Here is a 24,103-nt window from a genome sequence, read left to right as displayed (position 1 = left end):
AGTGCTGTACTATTTCAAATTTTAAGTCCTTTTTCAATTTTAATATAACAGCTGTTTACTCTATTTCATTGTTCAAATGCTTCTCCTTATCATTATGTAAGCAATTATGCTTTAACAACTTAAGAGCTAACACCCTGTCAACTGGACTTTCCTACTGATACATCACATGAGTGGTTTATTGAAGTAACGGCAGGAAAACTTTATCTTTACAGTATATTCGTAAGAGTGGCACATGGGCTGAAGGACCCATATTCTTCACACCCACAAATATGTAATCATTTTCCAAATGGTACTGCTGTGTTCAAGCAGTCCTCAGATTTTAAAAACTGAACATACGTAAAAGTGAAATGGAAGTTTTATGGGTTGTCATTTTCTTTATAAACATCGTAATTTTAAGATAAAACCCATAAACTTCACATTCACCATGTGGTTCATCCAAGCTATTCTCTCTTGGGCCAGAACATCTCATTTGACTTCCTCTGCCATACAGTCAATATGGTTTACATTTTGGTTCAGAAAAACTGGGCTCAATACCCCTCTCAAGAAAAAGCAGACTCCATTTAGCATGTCCAAAGACAGCAAAAACTCCACACCTACCTTGGTAATTTGTTCCAAGAGTTAGCTCCCCTGACAGTTAGAAAGGTGTGGTACATTTCTAAGCTGAACTGTCCTCTTGCCTTTCAGATACTGCTTTTTTTGCTGTGCACCCCTCTGCTGAATTCCAGAGTCATTTTCTACTCTATTTTCAGGTCATGAAGGTACCCATATACCTATCCTGTTTTGACTAAACTGAGCTCTATCTCACTGTAAAGCACTTCCTCAAAAACTTCAGTTTTGTGACTCTCTTCTGTAGTCCTTCCAGTATTTCAATGCCCATCAAAAAAAAAAAAACCCTCCCAAAATAATTGTTAATAATGTTCCAGTATGAGCCACAGCAAATCCACATGCAGTGTCCTCCCTTATTCCTACTCTTCAATATCTATTTTATAGGTCAATGGGTATCAATAGCACTTTTGCTACAATACTGAACAGTAAGTTTCTGTTCAGTTGCACAGCTGTTTTGATACTGCGTTCCTTCCCAGAGTCATTGCTTTGCAGAGACATTGCCCATTCCAGATGTACGACAATGCATTTGCCTGAATTAAGAACACATTTTGTTTGAGTTAGCTCACTGTCCAGAGTTATGCAAGTCACTCGTCTTGCAGATCTACATCCAACTGCTATGATTTTTGGGTAGCCCTGGGTCTGACACCAGTGCCTACAAAAATCAAAGCACCACTTTCTTTCAGTAAGCAATCCCAGGTAGTTACTTTTCAAATCCACACCCCTACAGGATCATAGCAATTAATTTCCACTCTGAAATAAGATTTTAGTTTCGTGCTTACCTGCTTGATACAGTTTCTGTGACGGGTAGAAAAAACACTTTAGCTTAACCTACTAAAGAATGCATAGGGAAGATCTCTGTTCAGAGCTTATTGAAAGGACATTTTACAACTTCAAATTTAATCGGAGATATCAGAGTCATCACCAAAAGTTTACTACGAAAATAAAACAATCAAAAAAAACCAAAACAAACCCCAAACCCACCAAAAAAATCGCCCCCCAAAACCAACAAAACACCATACCTCTGCAAGATCCTCAAAGCAGCTGCCAGCCAGAGGATGAGGACTACTTTCATCAGTCATTTCAACAGTATCCTCAATCAACCCTAAAAGCTTCACTGTCAGCTCATGAATATCCGAAATGTTGCTAAATATCACATCAATATCCTGTAAACATAAAACTTATCTTAGTATTGTTCAGAATAATTTATTTTGCTTATGTAAATATCAGAGCATTTCTTGTGATGTCTGAACCAAGAGGTAAGTGGAGAGGAGCCAACAAAAAGCTAGGAAGAAAGTTAAGTTACACGGTCTTCCCAGCCCTGCAGGCTTGCCTGGGCACATCCAGCCTTGCACAATTCTCACCCCAACGAAAGAAAGCACACCATCCTTCCCAGGCCGGAGCAGCAGCAGTCCGGGTACAGGCTGTTCAGTGCTTTGGACAGAAATGCCTGGCCTTTTCAGCCACAACTCACAGCTGTTATTTTCCCCTCTGCTGATTCTTGTCTCTCAGAACACAACAGGAAGGAGGCAATTTAAAACAGCTCCAAGGTCAGATCCTCTAAACCACAGGTAAAACTTAAGCAGCTACTTGGCTGCCTTAGCAGAATACTACCTGGGTACAGAGGAGAAACTGGCAGCTTCCTTTTCCAAATTCTACTTTTACATTTTTCAGATCCACACATGGCTAACACACCCAACTAGGCAGCCCCTTCCAATGACCTGCATTCTTCTTCTGACCCCTCTGAAACACACTTCTTGGAAGCCTTTGCTGCCCCAACCTTGGGTCTTGACCTCCTGCCAGCGCCAAGACCATGGCAATCTCTTCGTGGGAACACGCAATCTCAAAATTTCTCATACCAATTCCCATATAACAAAAGAATATTCCTCAGCTCCAGAATATCGCTCCCTTCTCCTCCCATCATCTTCGTCTGAATTCTGTCCCCACATTTGCACAACTCTCCAATATCCTACCAGCTACTGATGAACCTCCACACCCAGCTGTAATGGGACTATCTCCCACTGCCTCTCTTTTTAACCTGCTGGTATCATGTAAAAATCCCAGTTCAGGTTCTGCTGGCCCAGTTCCCTTCTCCTTCCTCCCACAGGAAGGATGCACTGATCTCTCATTATTACTTCTTCTCTTACAAGATCTGTGCTTCCTTTTTAGACTCCAGCATCCTGAAAACAGAATTTGCCACACAAATTTCGATCAAATACTTCAATCATTTATCAATAGAGATTCCCTTCACAGTCAGTCACACGCTAGAGAATCCAGAGCCAAGGGCTGTTTTACTTGTTGTTTCTGCAGATAGGGGTGCCCTGGGGTAGACTTCAAATGTCAATTCAAGCATTCATCTGCACTCACTGTACATGCTGTTAGATAACTGTTAATTTTTGTGTCAAGCAAAAGTGTAACTACTACCTACATGAGCAAAGAACTCTGGCTATTGCTGGCATCCGTCAGGGAATCATGTCCATTAAGCTTCACTCTGAGAGCAGCACTCTTCGTACTATTAATGGCAATTCCTCCATTTTATTTCATATACAGTCAACACTCATTATGCACTGACATACAATAAGTCAAATTTAATTTTACCTCCAACACAGTTAATGTAAAATTGATATGTTACGGCTGCTAATGGAGCAACTAGCATTACACATCAATAAGCTATTAAAGGACTTACATTAGGTGTGAACAATTTTCTGTTTGATAGGAAAGCTTCCCGAAATACTTTTATTATCAGATTCAACTCCCGCAGATATTGCCTTTCTTCTGCAATTTCGTTTCTCACTAGGTCATAGTAGTTGAGTTCCCCAGAAGAAGAGGGTTCGTCTTCACAGAGAGAAACCAAACCAATGTCATCCTGATCAAACATATCCATCAAAACCTAGCAAAGAAATTTAAAAAATTACATGCAAGCCTGATTTTTACACTTGGCTCAAGCTCAGCTATTTCAATGTGTTCAGAGAAATCCTTTGAGTTTTTAATACAATACTTTCTGTGATCACTTTCACAAGGGAGTAATATTTAAACTTTGGCAGCAGCAGGCTGGATCAGTTGCCAAAGTCATTTTCCCCTTTATAAGTTAGTACGACCTAGAAAACAAGTTACAATTCATGCAGAACCAACTTTGAAAACAAGGCATCTTGCATAAGCCTTTGACAAAACCCTCCTGATAAAGATAAAATTAAACAAAAATGTTTCTCATTTTTATGAGGATGAAAACTAAATGTCTTTTCTGTATTATAAAGAAGGAAAGCAACATCAGGAGGACAGTAACACAGCTGAGAAATAAAGGACATCATTTTCTGTCCTTGCATTGTTCTGTATGAGCTATTACTGTTCCAAAACTTAACAGGCTTAACTTAAACTTAAGTCTTTACTGTGACAGGTCTGGCATGAATAAGGAGAGAAGCTTCTGCATTTGAATATGACCAATCTCTCCTCTCCTATCCTACTTTGGATATATCCTCTTAAAAAAAAAAAAAAAAAAAAAAAATCACCTCTAGTATCTACCTATCTACCTTTGTATCTGTCCAAAAGACTATTTTAATCCCAACTCCTTACCTTATCAGCACACATTGATACTTTTATGTCCTGCTGGGAGATCTCAAAGTGTCGTATATTGAAAACATAGTTTCCAGCCAGCTTTAAAATATCAGCTGAGATGTATTCTAAGACAGCCACAATATACAGAGAGACATGGTAATCTACCTTATAACCTAGGACCTCCTGCAAATTGAAAACAAGAGAAAAAAATTCTATTTATTCCAGGAATTCATTCGGAATGACAACTAACACATTGAGTTTTCTACTGAAATTGATCTTGTCTGTGTTGATAATTTACAGTAATGTTAAAAGGCAGGGCAAAGGGCATCAAATGGAAATTTGATCAGCCGCCTCAAAGCAAATGCTTGCAAATACTTCCTTGTGCTATTTTGCCATATACTGACAGATGAAAAGCTATAGAACTTTCAATAATCCTTCCTCTAAAAATGACAATCCTAAAAATAGGGTTTCTTCAATGAAGGGACTTCACTGGAACCACTCTTATACTTAAATTTTAGTCTATATGTATGCTTATTGCAGAACTCTGGCCCTAATCTGGACTCTTCAGAAAAAAGTATGCTTTATTTTGAATTGTTCTTGATGAAAAAAGTTGTCTTCATGAAACTACAGACTGTACGTTCAACCTGTTACGTACTGTGATCCATTTCAGTCCATCCTTTACCAAGCTATCTGCATTTTGTATTACATAAAATAATAATTTAACAATCAAAGTCTGAACAGAGAAAAACCAGGATGAATGTTGCACATTCTTCTTGTGACACATGCTCCATGTTCTGCAGAGCGTGTACCACATGGCCTCTTATCTGTGACAGGACCGTCAGCAATAAGTACAGCTAAGTTCATGCATTTGAATAAGGTAGTCTTGTTCTTACCATACTTTGATGCATCTTCTAAAAAATCAGATTCTGTGCCTATGTCCACACATTTATAAACCAGGCTTCATAAAAGAAAGCCAGCGTTGTCTAGGAAGATCTTACTTAATGCCGTTTTCTTTCTTAACATTTCTTCCCCTCTCATTAACTGTCACAAACTGAGACATGGTATATAAGAAAACAGTGACTACACCTGAAAAAGTGCTTTAATTTCTGCTTATGCTTGAATAATGTTTTCTCAATGCAGCTGGAAACTCTGGTGCAACAATGCCACCACTGGAGAAAAGCATTTTTTAAGCTGTGAATGAAAACCAAAATAAATAGAAAAAAGAAATACGAAAAAAGAGCAGTGTTTGAATCAGCCTGAATCTATTGATTCAGCACTGATCTAAAAGTGATTAAACACTGATCTAAAAATCAGAGTACTGTTTTATCATTTAAAAAAAAACAAACCCAAAACTCTACAGTGGCACAGCATGAATACATGCTTACTGTGTGACACTACATCCTGACTGTAAGCAAGGAGCTCTATACCTACTATGAGTAACATGACATCTAAGAACTGAGATGGGCAGTCTCCTTCTCAAAACCCACCAACAATATAGTCTATATTTGGTCTTTTGTTACACCTTTGCAGATCTATTGATTTTAAAACCAAGGCATCAGTGACATTCAACAGTAACTGAAAGGACATTGATACACATCTTAGTTGACAGTATACAAGGAACAGGATCTGCTTGTTTTCCCTTCTCGTATTTTGGCTTCTGCAGCATTTTCAAGCAAATAAAGGTGTCAAAACAGTGCTGCTGAAGTAGGTAAGGTATTTGAGTTTGTTTGCATTTTATTTATGTTAAAAACTTACTAGTCATATTTCAAAGTAGAGTAATACATTAACACACTAATGTTTAGAACATGATGAATTTAGGGATCTACTTTTATTACACAATATATTCATCCTGTTCTGTGGTAACTCTTTACCCTTTCAGCCAATATGAGAAACTTCCCTCATTTCACACAAATTGAAATGCTTTAAAGGTTATGCTGGAGGGCATAATACAGCTAGGGGTGTGTGGTGGGCAGAAGTAGCAGTCATCAGGTTCTTGGTTTAAGTACCTTTAATAAAGGATGTATTTTGTCCACAGGCAGCAGGAGAGGGTTTCTTCTTTTTCGTTTCTCTATAGCAGACTGCGCATCAGCAATCGCCCACTTGTCTATTGGATGAGGAAATGTCTTTTGAACACGCTCCTGTCCAAACATAAAGAGTGCACTTAGATTAACCGCAGGAATCAAAGAGAAGTTTAAAAAAAACCAAAACAGCAAATTACTTCCCCTGTAGTATAGACAATTATCCTCCTCCTCAGTGTTTGCAACACATTTTCCTAACTGTTCTCTCCTTCTTACCCAACTCAGCTTCAGTTTTTTCAATAATCCCAAACAACCTCACTTCCCTAAGCATGAAGAACTCCTTCAAATCTCCTGAAACAACTCCTGCTTTATGATCTTTACATCACAAGAGCAGCAAGAAACCTCAGCTGAGACCAGGAGCCCAAAATATAAACAACATCAGGAAGCACTAAACAGCTTACAGTATAAATGAAAAAAAAACAAGTTGGTATTGTTCCTATTTCATAAAAGAGTGTAACTTGCCCTACATCAGATCAAGTTTATGGCAGAAATTAAAAACAAGTGCAGGATCTTCTAACTAGGAGGAGGGCTGTGATTCATGAAAAAGGCTGGCTATAACACTTTGGACTCCTCAAGCCCACACAGGAGCATCTTCCCCACTGCAGAGCCACTCACAGTGGCTGCAGTTTACAGCCCTCACTACCACGGTAAGCTGTATGCAATTTCAGGATACCTTTATATAGATTCACATTGCAACAGCTGCTATAGAAACAGGCGAGATGACCCCCACAACAGAACAAACTGCTTTGGGCAGCAGTCCCCAGCTAAACACGTGCAAGACCCCAGTCCTGCTTTCCATGAAGTTCTCCGGGCTTCCCACTGCAGCCCTTGTGAGCTGAGGAATTAAATGCTGAAAGAACGAGTCTAAACTGAACTCTGATGACCGCTTATGTGACTTTGGAAAAACAGGGTTTTTTAAGTTAGACAGCTCAGGGAGGAGTAGCAATCACCTCCTGCTGCACAGCCGACTACGTGGCCCTTACTCCACCTGGCATTGCCAAGCAGGCACGGTATGCGGTGCTGTGCCGTACCCCCCCTCTGCTTTGGAACCGTAACCTGGGCCACGACAAGGCCTGCATGGTGACTCTTACAGGAGAGATTTTATAGATGAGCTGAAGAATGAGCTGAGAAAAGTGGTGAAATCTATGTGTCTCTCTTATGAAAAGATTTTTGCACACATTCTGAAATTTAACAGGAGGCCTGAGGTTTTCTTTTAAATATTTGCACGTGGCCATTTAACGCTCAACTTTCTGCGTCAGCTGTCTGTGCCAGGTAAACACACGGTGACCTTTCCTCTTGGACAGCAGCCGAAAGCTCCGGGCTGGTTCACCAAAATGAATTTTCCTTGAGATTCTACCAGAAGATCGCCTGCAAAATGGACGTAACGTGGCATTCAGCTGTCCTTCAACTTAACAGTGCACTTCACGAGTAACACACGCCTTTTGTGGTTGGACTTTACTGATTACCAGTGTTTTCTTGGGAACAATTTGAAGGGCTTTTTCTATTTATAAAACCTTTATAATTTGAGATTTTAGACCTTAATCTGCAAATACTTAAGTATAATATTATGCACAAATAGCTCCATTAACTCCAGGCTGTTATGTAAATATCTGCATGATAAACCTTAGAGATCACAGCTCTCATGTTTTCTCTTAACAGCTAAAACCAGCTGAGGAACAGAGCCAAAAGCCTTCATTTGTGGATCTCGGATGCCTGCTGGCAGCACAATCTCACCCACAACCCGTAACACAAAACTGAATTCTACTTTCCCTGCTCTGCAAGAGTCTGAATGTATTAACCTACAGAACAATAATGTTTTGGGGAACCTGTTACCACTATTTAGACCTGGCTCTGCGTTTTTAAATTAAATAACTGTTGTATTGTCAAGTGCAACAATGTTTTATCATTTACAGCTTTAAAATGCCAGGTATATTTAAAATACAATACACAGGATTTAGTGTTTGCTGTGATACTCATAACCACAGTTCAGAGAGTTGTCAGTTATCTCAAAGGCTGCCTGTATTATGTGCAATTTTGCACACAGTAATTTGTGGACCACACACATACCCAATGAAAACTATTAATTCATAAGTACACAGGGTAATTTTATGAACTCATGGCTCAGAAGCAGAAAGCTATGGAGTTGGTGTGTAGAACAATCAGTGCTATCTCAAACTGTCCTGTGTGTTGAAGGGTTTTGATCAGCTGGGAACTGCAGAAAGAACGTGGAATTTCTCAGCTCCACGTCTAAAGTTCAAATCCAGACTCAAGGTAGCAACAATCCTGAGACCTATTAAGGGACTATCAAGTTTTGCTTTAATTTAGTCATACTATAATCTTTATGCATCAGTATTACAAAATACATTAATCATAAACCAAAATTAATAATTAATGAATTAACTCAACGTTGAATAAAGGGCAATTGCTGCATCTAATAAGAATCTAAAACCCCTCAGGCGATTATTTTCTAAAATTTTTTTTTTTTTAATTTCCATTACACACATATGGAATATTAGATGAAGACTTCATTCTGGTTTAGGCTGAAAATCCTAGACATATAGATTGATGTAAAATTAATACTCTACAAAGCTATAATGGGTCACAGCTACATGAAAGCACTTTCTCCCTCTAGACTGTATACTGAAGCACACTCCATTAAAGCCCTCATTTTGAAACCGATGACACAAAAGCAGACAGCTGCAATAATACAAGAGCCTCAGTGAGTTCAATAAAGTTCCAGGAACATACAACTCTATTCCCTCAGCTGCACAATCCAGGCCTAACAACAGTAATCTTTCATTCCACTATTTACTTTTTTTCCTGTATATTTATGTCAAAGAGCAAGACAACTTGCAACGCCCTTACATTCTTAAGTCCAAGGTGTATTCGAGCAGCAAAAATCCTTCAAAGTATTCTGCATTTATAAAAATACTGCTGAAAGAAAAAATTCCCACCATTTCTATTCTGAAGCCCTGTATAGGAAAATGAGTTTCCAATTAAGCTTGCCCTGTGAAATCTGAATACTGTATAATCTTTTAGCATTAATAGGCTCTGCTCTTCAGATTCACCTTGCTTTAACTTCAACCCACACTGCTCAAAATATATTAGTTCATCTTAGCGATTCTGCAAGCAAGCACTTGGTTTTCCAGTATCTAGTCTTACCTCTACATCTTGGACAGTCCGTGGCTGAGCAATGCATAGTTTGCTTAGCAGCTGAAGTATCAACTCTTCAATGTAATAGAGGGAATCTTCTTTTGCTGAAAGGTTTGGGTGAACCTGTTGCTGAACCTGTCCAAAAGAATTAAAAGAATTAGGGGTTTTTGCCATTTAAAGTTGTACAGAAGGAAGAATTGGAAAAAAGAGTACTTCTGTACTGTAGTGCTGCAAATTTGCACACTTCCAGTAATTTCCTGCAAGTTTTCCTATGTAGTTAAGATGGCAATTCCTATTCCTGCAAAGTTGGCATCTCTATTCAATTAAAAACTAAGTGTTTAGCCTTTACGGTGGGGAAGAAATTTCAAGCCAAGGCAGATTTCTGCCAATGATGCAGTGAAAACAATCACTTTTGGTAATTCTGCAGTTATTCATCCACAGAATGAGTAACACACAGTTATGTTACTAACCCCAGTAATGAGCACTGGGTGACTGTGAACAGAGAAGCAGCATGGACCCACCAGAGGAAAAGACTTAATAAGCAAGGACACCAGGATAAGAGAACTAACCAGTCTGGCAGGGAACTGAATTAATGCGCTGTCAAAACCTGTGGCAATAAAAACCCACCGCCATGACACGGGAGAAGGGCAGGAACAACTCTTTGAGATGCCTCAGAGCCAGAAAACTAACTAGAACATAAAACATTGTCTGAGGCATGAGAAAGAGACATGTGAAATACCTGCAACAGAGTGGGAGAACCTAAGGAAAAGCATGAGTCAAAATTCAGGAGTGTCAAGACTAGGAGACGTGCTGTGAGAAAGGCTGACTTCCACCTCCCTTTAACGCAAGGCAGGATAATGCGTTTTATCTCACTTTACGCAGATTAATCACAGCTCGTTTCCAAGGCTAAGCTAGACCAGGCAACCTGAAACTGGCAACCTCAGCATGTGCCCACACAAGCTGAAGGGCCACAACTAACTCACCCAACGTGGCTGTTTTCCTACTAAAAATCCCCCAAACCTGAACAACCACCCCACCTTAAGAAGAAAAAAAAAAAAAAGCACTCAAGAGTGAGTATATACACTCAGTTTTCCCTGGCAGCCTCTCAATCAGGAAAGCACTAACTAGATCTTAAACTATAGCCAAAAGATTCGTAAGTAATACAATCCAGGGAAATTCCCTACTCTCCCCAAACAAAGTATATGTTAATCACCTCAAAAAAGTAATCTTGCATACTCACATTGGCATTCTGTACGTGGTTTCAAACACAAGACAAACAGATCAGTAGTTTCTCAGAGGAAGACGGTAACATCTTTGGGTCAATTCTGATCCTCTGAAATACATGCACTCCTCCCTCCAAAGACAACAGGTGAGTCCACAAACACTGGGGGGCTCTGAGGGCTTCCTCCAAATTAAGTAACTAATAATTTCATAGCAATACCTTGGGGCCACTCAATGTGCAGCCCTGCAGACTTTTGTAAATCGTGCAAAAACAAGACCAACAAGGAAGTAAGGTGTCTGGCCGGCTTCCTTCCCTGCCGGCCACAGAGGGAGGTGGGCAGAGCTGCCCGGGAGCCGGAGCCACCACAACGAACCACTTGCTGCTCCATCTCCTGCCATGCCACGGCCTGAAAGAATTGGGGGAACAGGACTGCGCTTTGCCCCCACACCACCACATGAGAAGAGAGGAAGAGCCAGGACGACCAACACGTATGGAGAAAAAGCGAAGATCCACAGAGCGGACCTCTAGAAGGGGCTGCTGCCGTACATCTTCAACATCCGAGAAGCAGAGATGATGACTTGGATGGAGAAGTCTACCAACACACTGCTCAAAGACAAGGGAGCGCAGACAGGGACCACACGCACCCACGATGGGAATCCAAACGTCTCAGGGGAGTGGGAAGAGGGACACACACTGAAAATGTGAAAACATACACTGGTGCTGATTGTATTGGAGCTGATAATTAAGGGATTGCACAGTGGTGGTGAAGACAGACTGCCAATAATGGGGGCCTCTATGCGATACCCAGGGAGAGACGCCCGCCCAGGCAACAACACACATTTCTAGTGCTTAATTCTGCACTGGCATCCTTCCTTGAAAAGCACAAGTGAAGAAACACACTAATAAAGCTGTTGTGCACTAAGAGAGACGGGAATACACATTCAGCTTCTAATCCAGCTGTCCATTTTGTTACAGAGTTTCTGTATAGCCCTGTAAGTATCATGTAGTTTCCTGCACCTCTCTGCTTCATATACCTGTTGCACAGCTGACATGTGTACAAGATCGAGTACTACTGAAAGAAACAAACGAAAAAACCCTCAAGAAAACCAAAACCACTCCTTGAAAACACTTACTCAGACTGCAGGTTTTCAACAATAGTCACTGCATTTCATGTTCTTCCTGAACAGGAGAGTTTAATTCACAAAACAATGGAAAACCAGGAAGTGTCAAGTTAAGGTCCCGCCACGTATCTCTTATACGAGCACTACTACAGCAAAAGTGTTAGCTAGCTAACTAGGAAATAAGATGAAATTGTATTTTGCCCCCCAATGAACCCTTAATGGTGCTCCACAGAAATGACAAGAACAGGAGCTGTAGGAAGATGAGCAAGGGAAGCTGTGCTCCCCTTAAGAGATGATGGGGAAATCCCATTTACTGTATCAGATCGCAGCCATTCTCCTCTCACAAGGGTCGCTCATTTTAAAAACAGACATCTCTGCCACAAAGAAAATGCCTTCACTTGTAACTAACTTCAGTTCACAGGTCTAAACAGTTCATGCCAGACTTTCCTCAGCCTTCTCAAGAGCATGTGGACATCTAACAAGGCTGAGGACAAGTAGAGGAGCATGCAGCCCTCTTCAAACCCTGGCAGAGAATCTCAGCTTCATACAATGAACACAAACATAAGTACTGGAGTCAGTTTTGCTTCGAAAGGAGCAAAACTGACAACAAAGCCCAACATTTCTTGGTTGAGACAGCTCTTCCCAGAGGATTTAGAAATCAGCTTCCATTTGAAAGGATACCGCCTGCAGCATCGCAGAAAGGTCCCAGAGGTACTCATGCACTCCCTGGCTTTAAGAGAAGTTATTTTGACATAAGTGCCATTATCGAGAAAAAACAATTTCATAGAAAGACACTGTTTTTCATAGCAAAACAAAAAGACAGTTATAAAAGCCGTCCACCAGCTGATCAAATCAGATGCCACTATATCAAGGAGAGAACACTTGGTCTTCACAGTATTCATCTAAACCCTGATTGAAAGGGCTGGAAAATCAAGGAGAGACTGATAAAACACTGAATGTACGGAAAGAAGTAGGAGGAATTCCTGAGGACATGTTTCTTACAGAAGGTACATTCACTGACTTCAGGTTCAGACTGAAACATCTGAGCACAATTTTACTAGCTGGCATGGAATAATACACCATAGCTAACACAGGGCTAAATTTTGACCTGGCTTGTAACTGCTTCCTTTAAGGGTCAAAATACCTAAACCCACAACATGTTGCACTAACCAGCAAGAGCTCTGCTGCAAGAACTCTGAGCAGAAGGTATCAGAGAAATCAGATTTTTTTACCTATTTTATCTCCAAAACAACCCAAGTGGAGTGCTTGAAGTCATTAAAGAGGGAGATTAAGATTACCAGGACTATTTTTTACTGTCATTCATATAGGATTATTCCTTCACGAGCTGTTCCAAGGAATAGAAATAACAGATATGAGTCCCATAAGCGTGGCATTTAAACATGGCCTTAAGGCCTGTCTGGGGGACGTGCTTTTATTTTAGATGGGAGTTCCTAAACTGCTCTCTCCCTTGCTCTTCTTTACATCTCCCTACTCTTCCACCCCTCCAACACGTGCATATTTGATGAAAATCCAGCAGTGTCTTCACAGGGGCCTCTCCTTCCTAGGGCTGTAGCCTTCAGCAGGGCTTGCTGAGAGCTCGACTGCATCTGTACAAGCAGCGGCTCAAGAGGTGACTGAAAAACCCCTTAAAGGTAAACTGAGATCTTCCCCTTGGTTCCTCCCGCGAGGCAGGTCCTGCACCATGCCACAAAAGCTTTGAGAAAACAGGCAGCTGCAGAGATGAAGTCAAGCTCAAAATTCCTTCTCAGTGAGATGTTAATAGTCCTTACAGGCCCCTGGGAAGAAGTCTGTTAAGAAAAAAAGGGGAGGAAATCTTTTCAAGAAGATAAACAGTATTGGGACTAGAAACAAACTGATGTTATTTTTCAGAGCTAATGTAATGGCAGGCTTAATTTTGAACTGCGGGAGACCTGGCATGAAGTCTGAATATCAATAATATCTGGACTTGGGGAAATTTAGAAGTCCTGAGCATAAAAGCAATGGTCAAAGGGTTGTACCTGAAACAAAAAAAAGCTGAGGAAAATATTAAGAGTCAAAACTGCAAGTCACTTCTTTTTAGCCTGTACTAATGAGAAAAACCAGCAGTTTGGTTATACTGCCTAAATATATTTTTACATAATACATATATTTTGGTAGTAAAAACACATTCAGAAAGCTCCAGTTGTTCCACAGTAAGCCCATGAGCAAAACAAGAGATTGTTCATTAAAAAAAAAAAAAAACAAAACCAAAAAACCCCAAAAAACACAACAGAAAAACCCCAAACCCATGACACGCACATTGAGTCTTTAGACAGCATATACCATCACAAATGTATCAATTCATATTCCTGAAAGACTAGACATATTGTTACATGGCACTTCTCTACTTATATTCAAAACAACTACATTTTCAGAAAACAGAATTCCAGTATTACCTGTGATTTCAGAACAAGAAGTTTCTCATTTAAAAAATGCCACCGCAAAATCTGTTCGCATGATAGTGTAACATTAAGCTTACTATGCTAACAGGATAGCTTAATAAATTGCACGTTAAGTTTGTAAACCGTTTGCAACAGAAACTACTCATTCCCATTTTCCCACAGAGACTGATTTCAACTTCGAAATTATTTATATTTTACATGCCTCGTAAAAACACAGTTATACTAGATCAGTGGACAAGTAAAACTTTGCAAGGCTGTTTGTTTACTTGAGGAACAAAGCATATAAATTTGGGAGCAATAAAAATAATTAGAACATAAAAGTTAAATATTTACTATCACAGGCTGGTTACAGTCTTGCCAACACTTGTCAGTATTTCCATACGCTGTGTTCAAGGTGATGAAAATGCATCACTGACAAAGAAAGCAGCGCTAGGATTGCCCTGTACCAAGATGCTGAAATCTGGGAAAAAGAAAAAAATGAACCTGACAACGTCTGGTTTTAGGTTGGGTTTTTATTCCTTCTTATCTTTTCTCTTCTAAAGATAATGCTTGCTCCAAAGACATTTTTAATCCCTCATCTGGATGATACTCCAGAGGAAGAGGGGAACCAGATGTAGTAACTTAAAGGCCTGTGATGCTCTTATTCAGTGAAAGATGACAGCATTGATATTCCCAATTTTCAAGCATAATTACAGCATAATTCTTTAGAAAGAACCACAAAGATTTAAATACTTGAAGAGATATCCCAAATAAAAATGCACTGTCAACTTTTTAAAAATAACTGCACTAATTTCTAACTTTATTTCCAGTACAGCAATTTCTAGTTGGCCCGTCTTTCTTAAATCAAACTAATAAATGCTGATAGAGGAACAGTATGAAGCAGTCTCTTAAGCAAAACAGAACTTAATAATTTATCTACATATGACATTTTAGCTTTTTCACTGCAAATCTAAACATTTGATGCATGGTTAGCAAAATAAAGTATTTTTATAACACAGTAACTGAGCTACGAAAAGCATCTCAGGTGCATATCATCCGTCAGCTGTCTGACCTCAAAAACATCAACTGCTGTTAAGTGACTGTGTACAGGCGGGATTAAACAGTCATAATACACCACTACCTTAGTGTAAATATAATTTTTTTCCATCTTTAGCTATTTAACTACTATTCTGCACTAGTATATTCTAGTTGAGGGGAGGGTGAAATAAAGGAGATTCGTGATGGGTAGTGCAGACAGGGATCTGCCTTCTGAAATAGCATCAAAGACAGTTCTAAGACCTACTGGGAAGTCTGCTTGCTGCAGACAAAAACCACATTGATAATGGCACAAATGCTACTAAGCTGATGCACAGCTGGTTGATAAATTGTAAATCTAATGCAGACCACCATCCCTCCCATCTTCTTCTGCAATAAGCTGTAGTACACCTTGATGACACTCGGTGGAAAGGGCTGGTGGATCGTGGCGGGCACGGCAGCACTGATTTCATCAGGCTTCTGCTAATTACCGCACAGATGGGTTTCCTCAAAGAGCTGCCCGCTGGTAGTTTCTCCTGCTGGCACTTCCCTACCATGCCGCACTTCTGCTGTATCTGCTCTCATCTACATTGCATATTTTGTTTCTCACATCATCTTCACAGTCTCTGCTTTTCTACCCAAACACACAAAATCTCCTTTCTTTAGTTGATTGTTTCCTTTTATACAGAGTCAAGGAGAAACTAAAACATGCGTATGTTTACATGTACACAAACACATATATTTTAATCTTAAAAACGGATGGAAAATTAAGTATTTGAATTTTATCCATCCATATAAAATGCCTTGTTTAAATTGAGATAAACCCTGAATGAGCTAGGCACAGCCTCTGCCCTACGACACAGAAGGAAAACACCACGGTGGGTGTGGAGATTGCTGTGCACACATCTTACTTTAATGCTAACAGTTTCTAACTTTCCCCAAACTCTTCAACACATCATTTCCCAGAGCTGACAGCTGCTCTGGACTCTGAACCCAGCGCCCACAAGCTCCCTCTCCCCACTTTTTACATCACAGCCTTCCCAAGAACCACCGCTCACTCAGGTAGACTGAATTATTCAAACAGGCCAGTAACTTTTCAATTAGGTCTTTAGAAGATTTAAAAATAAAAATGAATTCATGAGCAACACAGGCCAGCAGAGTGAGTTTTGAGATTATATTTTAAGTGAACAAATGCAGAGATGCAATAAGAATAAATGGCAAAAGGCAAAGAAGATACATACTACTTAAAAGAAAAAAAAAAAAGGCCAAACCTTGAACTTGGAGGCAGTGAATACTGTCAGAGTCATTTCTTTGTGAACCAGATGGTAACTGAAATGACATTAAAAAATTAGGGAGAATAAAGAGGCCATAAATATGGGAAAGAAAGATGTCCTCAGCACTTTTTTTTACGTGACTAATCCACCAAACTCAAGGAATGGCAGCACACCACTCATCTGAAAAGCCTGGCAGAAGGGGAATTGGTGAGGTAATTATAAAAGCAAACAACAGACTCAACAGCTTCTCTGGAGGAGATTAGATAATGCACTGTGCAAAGAGGAAAAGAGAGGTGAAAAACCAGGGAGCGCAGGAGAGGTGGTGGAGAGGAGACAAAGAAACACAGCAAGAGGTGAGGTGGTTCAAGCGGGAGAACATGCGTGAAATGGGATGAGAAAAGGAGAGAAGACATACTGCCCACCTCTCCCATTGCCCAGCTTGGGCAGCACACGAAGGGGCAAGATGACCACACGTGAGGGGGATAAAGGCACAAGGGCCAAGTGAATCACTGCAGTCAACGGTGCAGTTTGTTTTTTCTTCCTGTGACTAGTTAGCCTGGCAAGTCTTTAAGCCAACGCAAAAGCTAATTTCCATGTTCCGTTTTAACAACACAGGTAGGAAGTGTTTCTTCTGCTACTGCTGCCAAATGAAATTACACTGTTCTTACTACTTTTAAACACCTCGGATCTAAAAACTACCTTCATTTCACGTCAGCGGCTGCAAAAACACTCCTCTTACCATTTGCCAACTGCAGATTCCAGTGACAGTACTTAAGCTAAACAGTGTAAAAAAAGGCATGAAAAAAAACAGGATTTAAGTAAATGGACAAGTCCCCTTTGGTTCCAGATTTTATTTATGATAGTAAATATTTATGCAAGAACAAAAAAAGCCAGTCTACTTACTTGTAAGGGACTAAAACCAACCTATAATGATACCCAACTGCTACCAGGAATAAAAAAAGGTCTGGAGGAATTAGCTTATTGTTTACAGAAGGCTTGGTAGCGTCCACTACACAGGGGCTTGCTGTTCCTTTCCAGACCTCCAGCCACCCCTCGACTCTGAGTACAGTGTTGTGAGGCAACAACGGGATCTGTGCTTCAAACTTGTAGGGGTCTAGGTATTTCACAGGTAATTAAGTATCACCAGCACTTCCCTTATTCGCCATTCATATTTGTAGCAACTGCAACTCTGCAAAGGTCCAGGCTTCAGGGCTCAAATAAGTCTTTATTAGAAGTCAACTGACCTAACGGATTTCAAACCTAAATATAACTATTCTTTTAAAACATCATAACAAGCAACTTCACAGTTGAAATTATAATGCATTAAATAATAATGCATGCTAATGAAATTAGGATGCATTAAATAATAATCCATTATAATGACACTATAATGCATTAAATAATTCTAACCCAAGGGGGCCTGATCCTGCAACGGAAACCATGCAGGCAAACTGCCCTTGACAGAGCAGTGAAGAAAATGGGGCAGCCCTTGCACATACCCTATTACTGACCAGAACCCTAACCATGCAACCTTACGCAAGAGCTCTGTCATTATACATTAGCTCCCACGTTTTAAAATATAGAGAAGCACTGAATTAATGTAAACTTCAAAAATGTCCTCAAAATGGCCTTTTATGTTTCTGTATGCAACATTTGCTAAGAATAAACCCTTTAGTCATGCTCTAGAAATTTGATGAGTAGTCCAGAGCAATAGTGGAATTGTTTTAGAAAATGCAAATAGTGTACAGTGCCATGATTACACCAACATGTGTAGTGCCTGCAGAAATGTATTAACTGTTTGACAGTCTCTATTTGTAGATAACGGAGAAAATCAAAACAATAATACCTACAAGATGCTTGTGAATGTAATTTAGAAAAATCAAAGAACAAAGCAACTGAATACACAGCTCTTGTATACAGAAATATATTTTTAATTTGCCAGTGGGTTTTTAAGAGCACGCACAAATGATAATGCACACTAAGAACACACATGAATATTTTAGGGCAAATGAATCCATTTATATAGGTCCAACAACACATACTGCATTATTTTCAAAAATACACACTAGTTCTATGGAGTCACCCATTTTATTTTGAAAACTCATTCCAAATAATTGGGATAGAGGTTCATTCCAGGTAGCAATGGAAAATGATTGGCGTCAATGATGTTTTCAATTAAAATTCTGAAAAAACTTTTATACAATGCATATCCAGTACATTAAAACTGCGACCTTCAGCCTGTTGGTGGCAGTTAGACTCAGCTGCTACCACCGAGATGCATGCATGATTTTCTTAGGCTGCCCTCTAATCCCAGTCTAAGATTAATAGATACGACATCAAAGCATTGATAACAACCTGCAGAATCAATTCAGTTCTGGAAAGTTTCATCTGGAAGAAAGTTGACAGTCAGCAAGAACAAGCTTTGGCACGGGATCCGTGCTAGGAAACTCGGTTACAAAATTCAGATGCCAGCTTTAGAAACAGGTTTCATAATTTGACATCTTTCCCCACAAAGGCCATCGGGCCAGGAACAGCTAAAAAACAACCAAACCAAAACAAACCCAAACAATAAACACCTGGAGAAATGGAACAGAGGGAGAGAGCAAACTCCCCAACACCACCCTCCCCTCCAGCACCCATCCACCACAGGAGAAAAACCCCCTCCACGGAGGGTCCCGGTTTTATCAGAGAAGGATCTGGCCAGCCGTGGGGGGGGGGGGGGAGCAGAAAAGCCCCTCACTCGCAGCCCTCCAAAATAGCACTGCCCCGTTGAGCATCAGCTTTAATGACGCTGCCAGTATCAACATCCCAAGGATTCAAACCCAACCAACCCCGCCAGCGGGGCGTTTGAAATGCATGTGATTTCTGCTGGAACAGCTGCCTGCATGCTTCGAGAATTATTCAAAGAGACATTGTGATCCTTTAATAACTAAAGTCAGCTCCTAGATTAAAAGCCTTTATAAAGTTTAGACTGTAGATCTGTTAGAAGTGATTTACTTGCTACAAACAGCAGTTCAAGTAACTATAACCTAAGCGACCAGATAAAAATACTGTTTTCTTCCAATTCATTCACTTTCACCGGAGTTTTACAACAAGTTTCATTATACTCGCTTCCTACTTAGGTTTCCAGCACAGCAACAGAAGAAAGTGAAATGTTTTAGAGTAAGTACATGGTTGTAAATCTACCAGCTGGAAAAGAGGCAATACATGAAACTGCTTTAAAATTTTCAACTTACTAGATTCCAAGGTCCTAAGTATATGGTGATATAAATACATAAAAAAACTATTTTAAAAATCTGGTTTAATGATGTCTTGCCATTTAGCTTTGGTTTTTTCTTAAAACGACTCAAACTGGTAAGTACAATTCAGCACTCTCTACTAATCTTAAAGACGTATGACCGCTTAAATGCATACAGAATACTGTTCGAAAGAGAGATTCTCATCTTTTTTTCACACATTGAAGAACTGATGTATTTTACCATTTTTCCCCCACTCATGATTTGTTAAGTGTCAATTGCATAGAATTAAAGTAAATGCAAGGGTTTAAAAGCTAGGGTTGATAAAAAGAAGTGACCTTAAACTTGCTGAATGCATAATGAAAGAGACTAGAGCTCTTCAAAGCATGTTGTGGACTTAAAATTCAAGAAGGAAATACCATCTGTTGTTAGTGAACTGTACTGGCTCGTTATCCAGCTCTGCATCTTTCTGTATTTTAGAATTAAGATTTCTCACACCTTAACATACACAAGGAAAACCAAAAACTTTCCTCTTTTTCTGCCACCAGTTTCTCTTCTTCAAGAAATGTTCATTAAAAGAAAAAGCTTTCAAGAATGGGAAATAGAATACTATCTCTGCACTTGCAGCATAGCCTACTGTGATGAAAACCCAACTTAGAAGTTCAAAAAACTCTTCCAGGCATTTAATGAAAAAGTTTCTGAAGCTCAGACTTTCTTTAAAATTTTCATCGCAAAAGCAACTTGACTGAAAAGATCGTATCTAAAATCGCTGACAAGCAGACATTTAAACCTCTTCAGAACAAAATTGCAAACTCTTTGAAATCTGTGGTAACATTTTATAAATGCTGAAATGAACACAAAATCTGATGGTTTGGTGCACACTTTGGATTCAGTGCCATTACTTTTCAGCTCTCCTATAAATAACAGAAATGCTCTCATCTCATTATCGAAGTGAAAATGCGAGATGTAAACAAAACAACCCACAAATTTTCTAAAATGTTCTGGTTTAAAAATCTCCAGTGTTCATATTAGGGCATTCGATCTTTTAAAGAATATATTAAGCCTGACAGCGTCTCCCTAATAGCCTGACTGCAATAACTGGAACAATGATACAATTTTGTTTTGACTCACTGATACTGCGTGTTCATAAAAGAAATGCACATTACAGTAGGATTGCTTCATGCTGAAGGGTGGGTACTGCAGACAAGGAACTTTCCCAGGAAGAAAAAAAACTGTCTATAAGCAAGTACAAATTTTTACAAGCAGTCACTGGTATCATGACTTTATTTCCTCTGGTTTAGAAAGTCTAAGTTCCTGCTTTGTTTCTTTTCACCAAACCCAAATGTACAGAGACAGTAAGAATTGGTAAGAGCAGCATTAGTCCACCAACTTTTGCACTATTGTGTTTTCGAATGATGAAAACTTAAAGTTTTAAAGAAATTCTTTTCATCAAACTGAGATAGCTATACCTCATGTTTGGGTGGATGCTGGTTGGTGTCAAGGTGCTGGTTTATGTCAACCTCCAGTGATCAGGAAAAGAGCATGGCATTCTCTAAGCTTCCTGAGACACACTGGAAAGCAACTACTAGGAGGAGGAGGAGATTCAAGAGTAAAGAGTAGAAATCCAGGACTCTTCAGACAGGCGATTAGTGGTTTTTATGCTAGCCACAAGACTACTTAGCTGCCTTCAGCGGCTTTTAATACAAGTGACACAGGGACGCAAACCAAATGCAAATCTTTGATTCTCTCTTTTTTTTAATTAAAGAAAAAAAAAAAAAAAGAGAATCATTACTCCACTCCATCACTAAATCTATTCTTGGAAAAGAAAGACAAAACACCACTCACACGAGTGCCTGCATTACTTGTATCACAGTACAGCCCAGCACCAGAGATCCAGATCAGCAGGCCATTACGTTAAGAACTATATAATGGTCCTCAACCTTCGCAAGGGTAGAAAGCAAATGACACACAGCAGAACACCACCACTCCCTTCATGCCCCACCAGCCTCAATTTAACCCACTCCCTCCACTATTGGGGGTGTCCTACCCAAGGGTGATGGGCTGGGGACTGCCCTGCTATGCAAAATGCATCATAAAAAGATTAATTCCCCTCCCATGACAGGCTAAGCGGTTTCCCACACAGTTTATCTCGTTTACGCAGTGGGCAGTTGTTTCTTAAGAAAACAGAGGCTGACTTTACCCTGTGCCACAGCTGTTTACTCTCTCACAGAAATCTCATCGACAACCTGGTGTTAGAATAACCAGCGCGTCAGAAGCACCGCAACTGGGTGGTCAGCAAGGGAGTCTGGTTCGGGAAAGGGCCTGGAGGAGCTGTCTGGAGAAATGTCGCGGGGAAGGGATGGAAGGCTGCCCTTCCACAGCACATCTCCGAAGCAAATCAGTAGTATTTCTCAGCAGCTTCAAACCGAGCGGCCCAATTAAGAAGGCAGGGACGGGACTTTTGACGGGTGAAGGAGGAGAAGCAAGCCTCTGACAGGAGGAGGAGAGTCTGCTAGGCACTCGTCGTCACCTGGCAGCGTCTTCACACAAAGCAGCACCGAAGGCGAGACAGGAGCACGGGCACCGTCTGGACGCGGGCCCGGGCAGCCTGCCGTGGGTGACCCTGCCTGAGCAGGGGGTCGGCAGGAGGACCCCCGGAGGCCGCTTCCAACCTCTGCCCCGCCGTGACCGGGCTGCCGGCACGGGCGAGCACCGGGGTGTGAAGGGACACGACGGAGGAGGTCCCGCAGGAGCCAGGCAGGGCAGGGGGCACCGTGCAAGCAAACGGCCAGAGGCCCCTGCTCTGCCCGGGAAGGCTGTCGGGGGTACGGGCATCCGCACCGGAGGGGCGAGCCGGCCCCAAGCGGAGCCCGGCCTCAGCCGGGACGGGCACCTGCACCCACCGGCGGCGCAGCCCCAGCACGGGCACCAGGACCGGGGCGGGCGGGGAAGGGGCGCTCCCCGGGGCCGGGGGCCGCAGGGCGGCGTGAGGCGCAGGTGCCACCCGCCCCCCCCCCAACCCTCCGGCCCAACCGCCGCCGGACTGACCTTGCGCAGGGCGGGCACGAAGAGCCCCCGCCATTTCGGGCCGTTCTCCTCGCCGAAGAACTCGTACGGCTGCGGCGGCGGCTGCATGACGCCCGCCGGCGGCTCCTCCGCATCGGGGCCGCCCGCCTCGCCGCTCCCCGCCGGCTACGGCGCCCGGGGCATGGGGGGGGGGGGGGGACACGACGACGAGAAGGAGGGGACGCTGAGGGGAAGGAGAAGCCGCCACCGGCGCTCGTCAGGGCCGTGCCGGGCCGCGCTGGGCTCTCGGCCGCCGCTGCGCTGGCTCCTCACCCCCCCGCCCGGGCGGCCATCACATCCGGCGCGGGAGGGGCCGGGCTCCGGGCCGCTCGCCGTGAGCTGACGGGGCGGCGGGTGAAGCGCCCTCGGCCCCGCTCGCTGCGGCCCGCTACCGCCGCCGCCCTCCGCGCGCATGCGCGGCCGCCACCATGCTGCCCTCCCCCGCCCACTACCGCGGCGCCCCCTGCCGGCCGCGCCGGGGAAGAGCCCACACCGCTTCCCGCCCCGCGGGGCAGAGCCGCCTCTCTCCACAGCCGGCACGGCTGAGGTGAATTAATTAATCCGGAGTCCGTGGCAGCGCGCCGCGACCCTGAACTCTTCGGTAGCCGCTTGTGGCAGCGAGGCTGGACGCCACCCTCCCTCTCCCGCACGCCAGGCTGCGAAGGCTCACAGCAAGTCACCCTGTTCCTTCTTGCCCGCTGCTTGCACAGCTCCTCTGGCCCCCTCACTCCTCCCCTCTTCCCTCAGGGGAACAAGCAGAACCACCGTCCTGGGCGGGAGAAGGCACCAGCAGCAGCTGCGGTGCGGTTCAGTAACCCGCCAACAGCAGACTCCCTACCTAGAGGCTGTTTGGTTTTTTTTCTCCCTATCTCGAGGCAGTTTTCCTCCCTACCCTAGAGAACGCAGGCTGTCACTGTTCCTTCCACCCCCTGAACAACCGCTCCGGCCAAACTTTCCCTCATTTCCCTTCCGATGGCATTGTATTCAAATCGCATGCCTTATATACCCCCCCCCTCCCTTTCAAGACTTGTCTACAAAGGGAGTGGATAAATTAAATCAGAAAAAAAAAAAGTGCCTTTCTGCCAGCAAGAGTGTGATCCTTTGTTATGACAGATTTCCTGGAGGAGACGGGCGCTTGCAGAGGCAGTGACAGCTGCTTTTTGCTCTGTGGTCTTAACCTTCCTGCTGCATCAAAGCAGCCTGGGAGGTTTCCAACAAAATATTTACTTCTGTGGGAAGACACTTGTTCATCAAACCCAAACTGTGAGCAAAAAGAAGGTAATCCCGAGTGCAACTTCAGGGTAACCGTGGTGAAATCCATGAACCTGCAGTTCGGACAGCCA

The 24,103-nt window shown here is 42.2% G+C and overlaps 1 protein-coding gene across 1 annotated transcript in view; it reads right to left on the bottom strand.

Moving 5' to 3' along the window:
• Window positions 1–23,334, bottom strand: part of SOS2 (SOS Ras/Rho guanine nucleotide exchange factor 2) — a 56,252-nt gene extending 32,918 nt beyond the window's left edge. Inside the window, exons 1-6 of the mRNA XM_052783665.1 lie at window positions 22,743–23,334; window positions 9,396–9,521; window positions 6,162–6,293; window positions 4,174–4,338; window positions 3,290–3,493; window positions 1,626–1,769 (exon numbers count right to left, since the gene is read on the bottom strand). Of these exons, the coding sequence (XP_052639625.1) occupies window positions 1,626–1,769; window positions 3,290–3,493; window positions 4,174–4,338; window positions 6,162–6,293; window positions 9,396–9,521; window positions 22,743–22,829 (858 nt within the window). The 5' untranslated portion in view covers window positions 22,830–23,334. The remainder of the gene's footprint in view (window positions 1–1,625; window positions 1,770–3,289; window positions 3,494–4,173; window positions 4,339–6,161; window positions 6,294–9,395; window positions 9,522–22,742) is intronic.
• Between the last annotated feature and the right edge of the window lie 769 nt (window positions 23,335–24,103).

Source organism: Harpia harpyja, chromosome 3 (genome assembly GCF_026419915.1).
Source record: "Harpia harpyja isolate bHarHar1 chromosome 3, bHarHar1 primary haplotype, whole genome shotgun sequence".
Classification (NCBI taxonomy): Eukaryota; Metazoa; Chordata; class Aves; order Accipitriformes; family Accipitridae; genus Harpia; species Harpia harpyja.
Note: the sequence above shows the minus strand (reverse complement) of the source record. Positions and strands in the feature narration are given on the sequence as shown.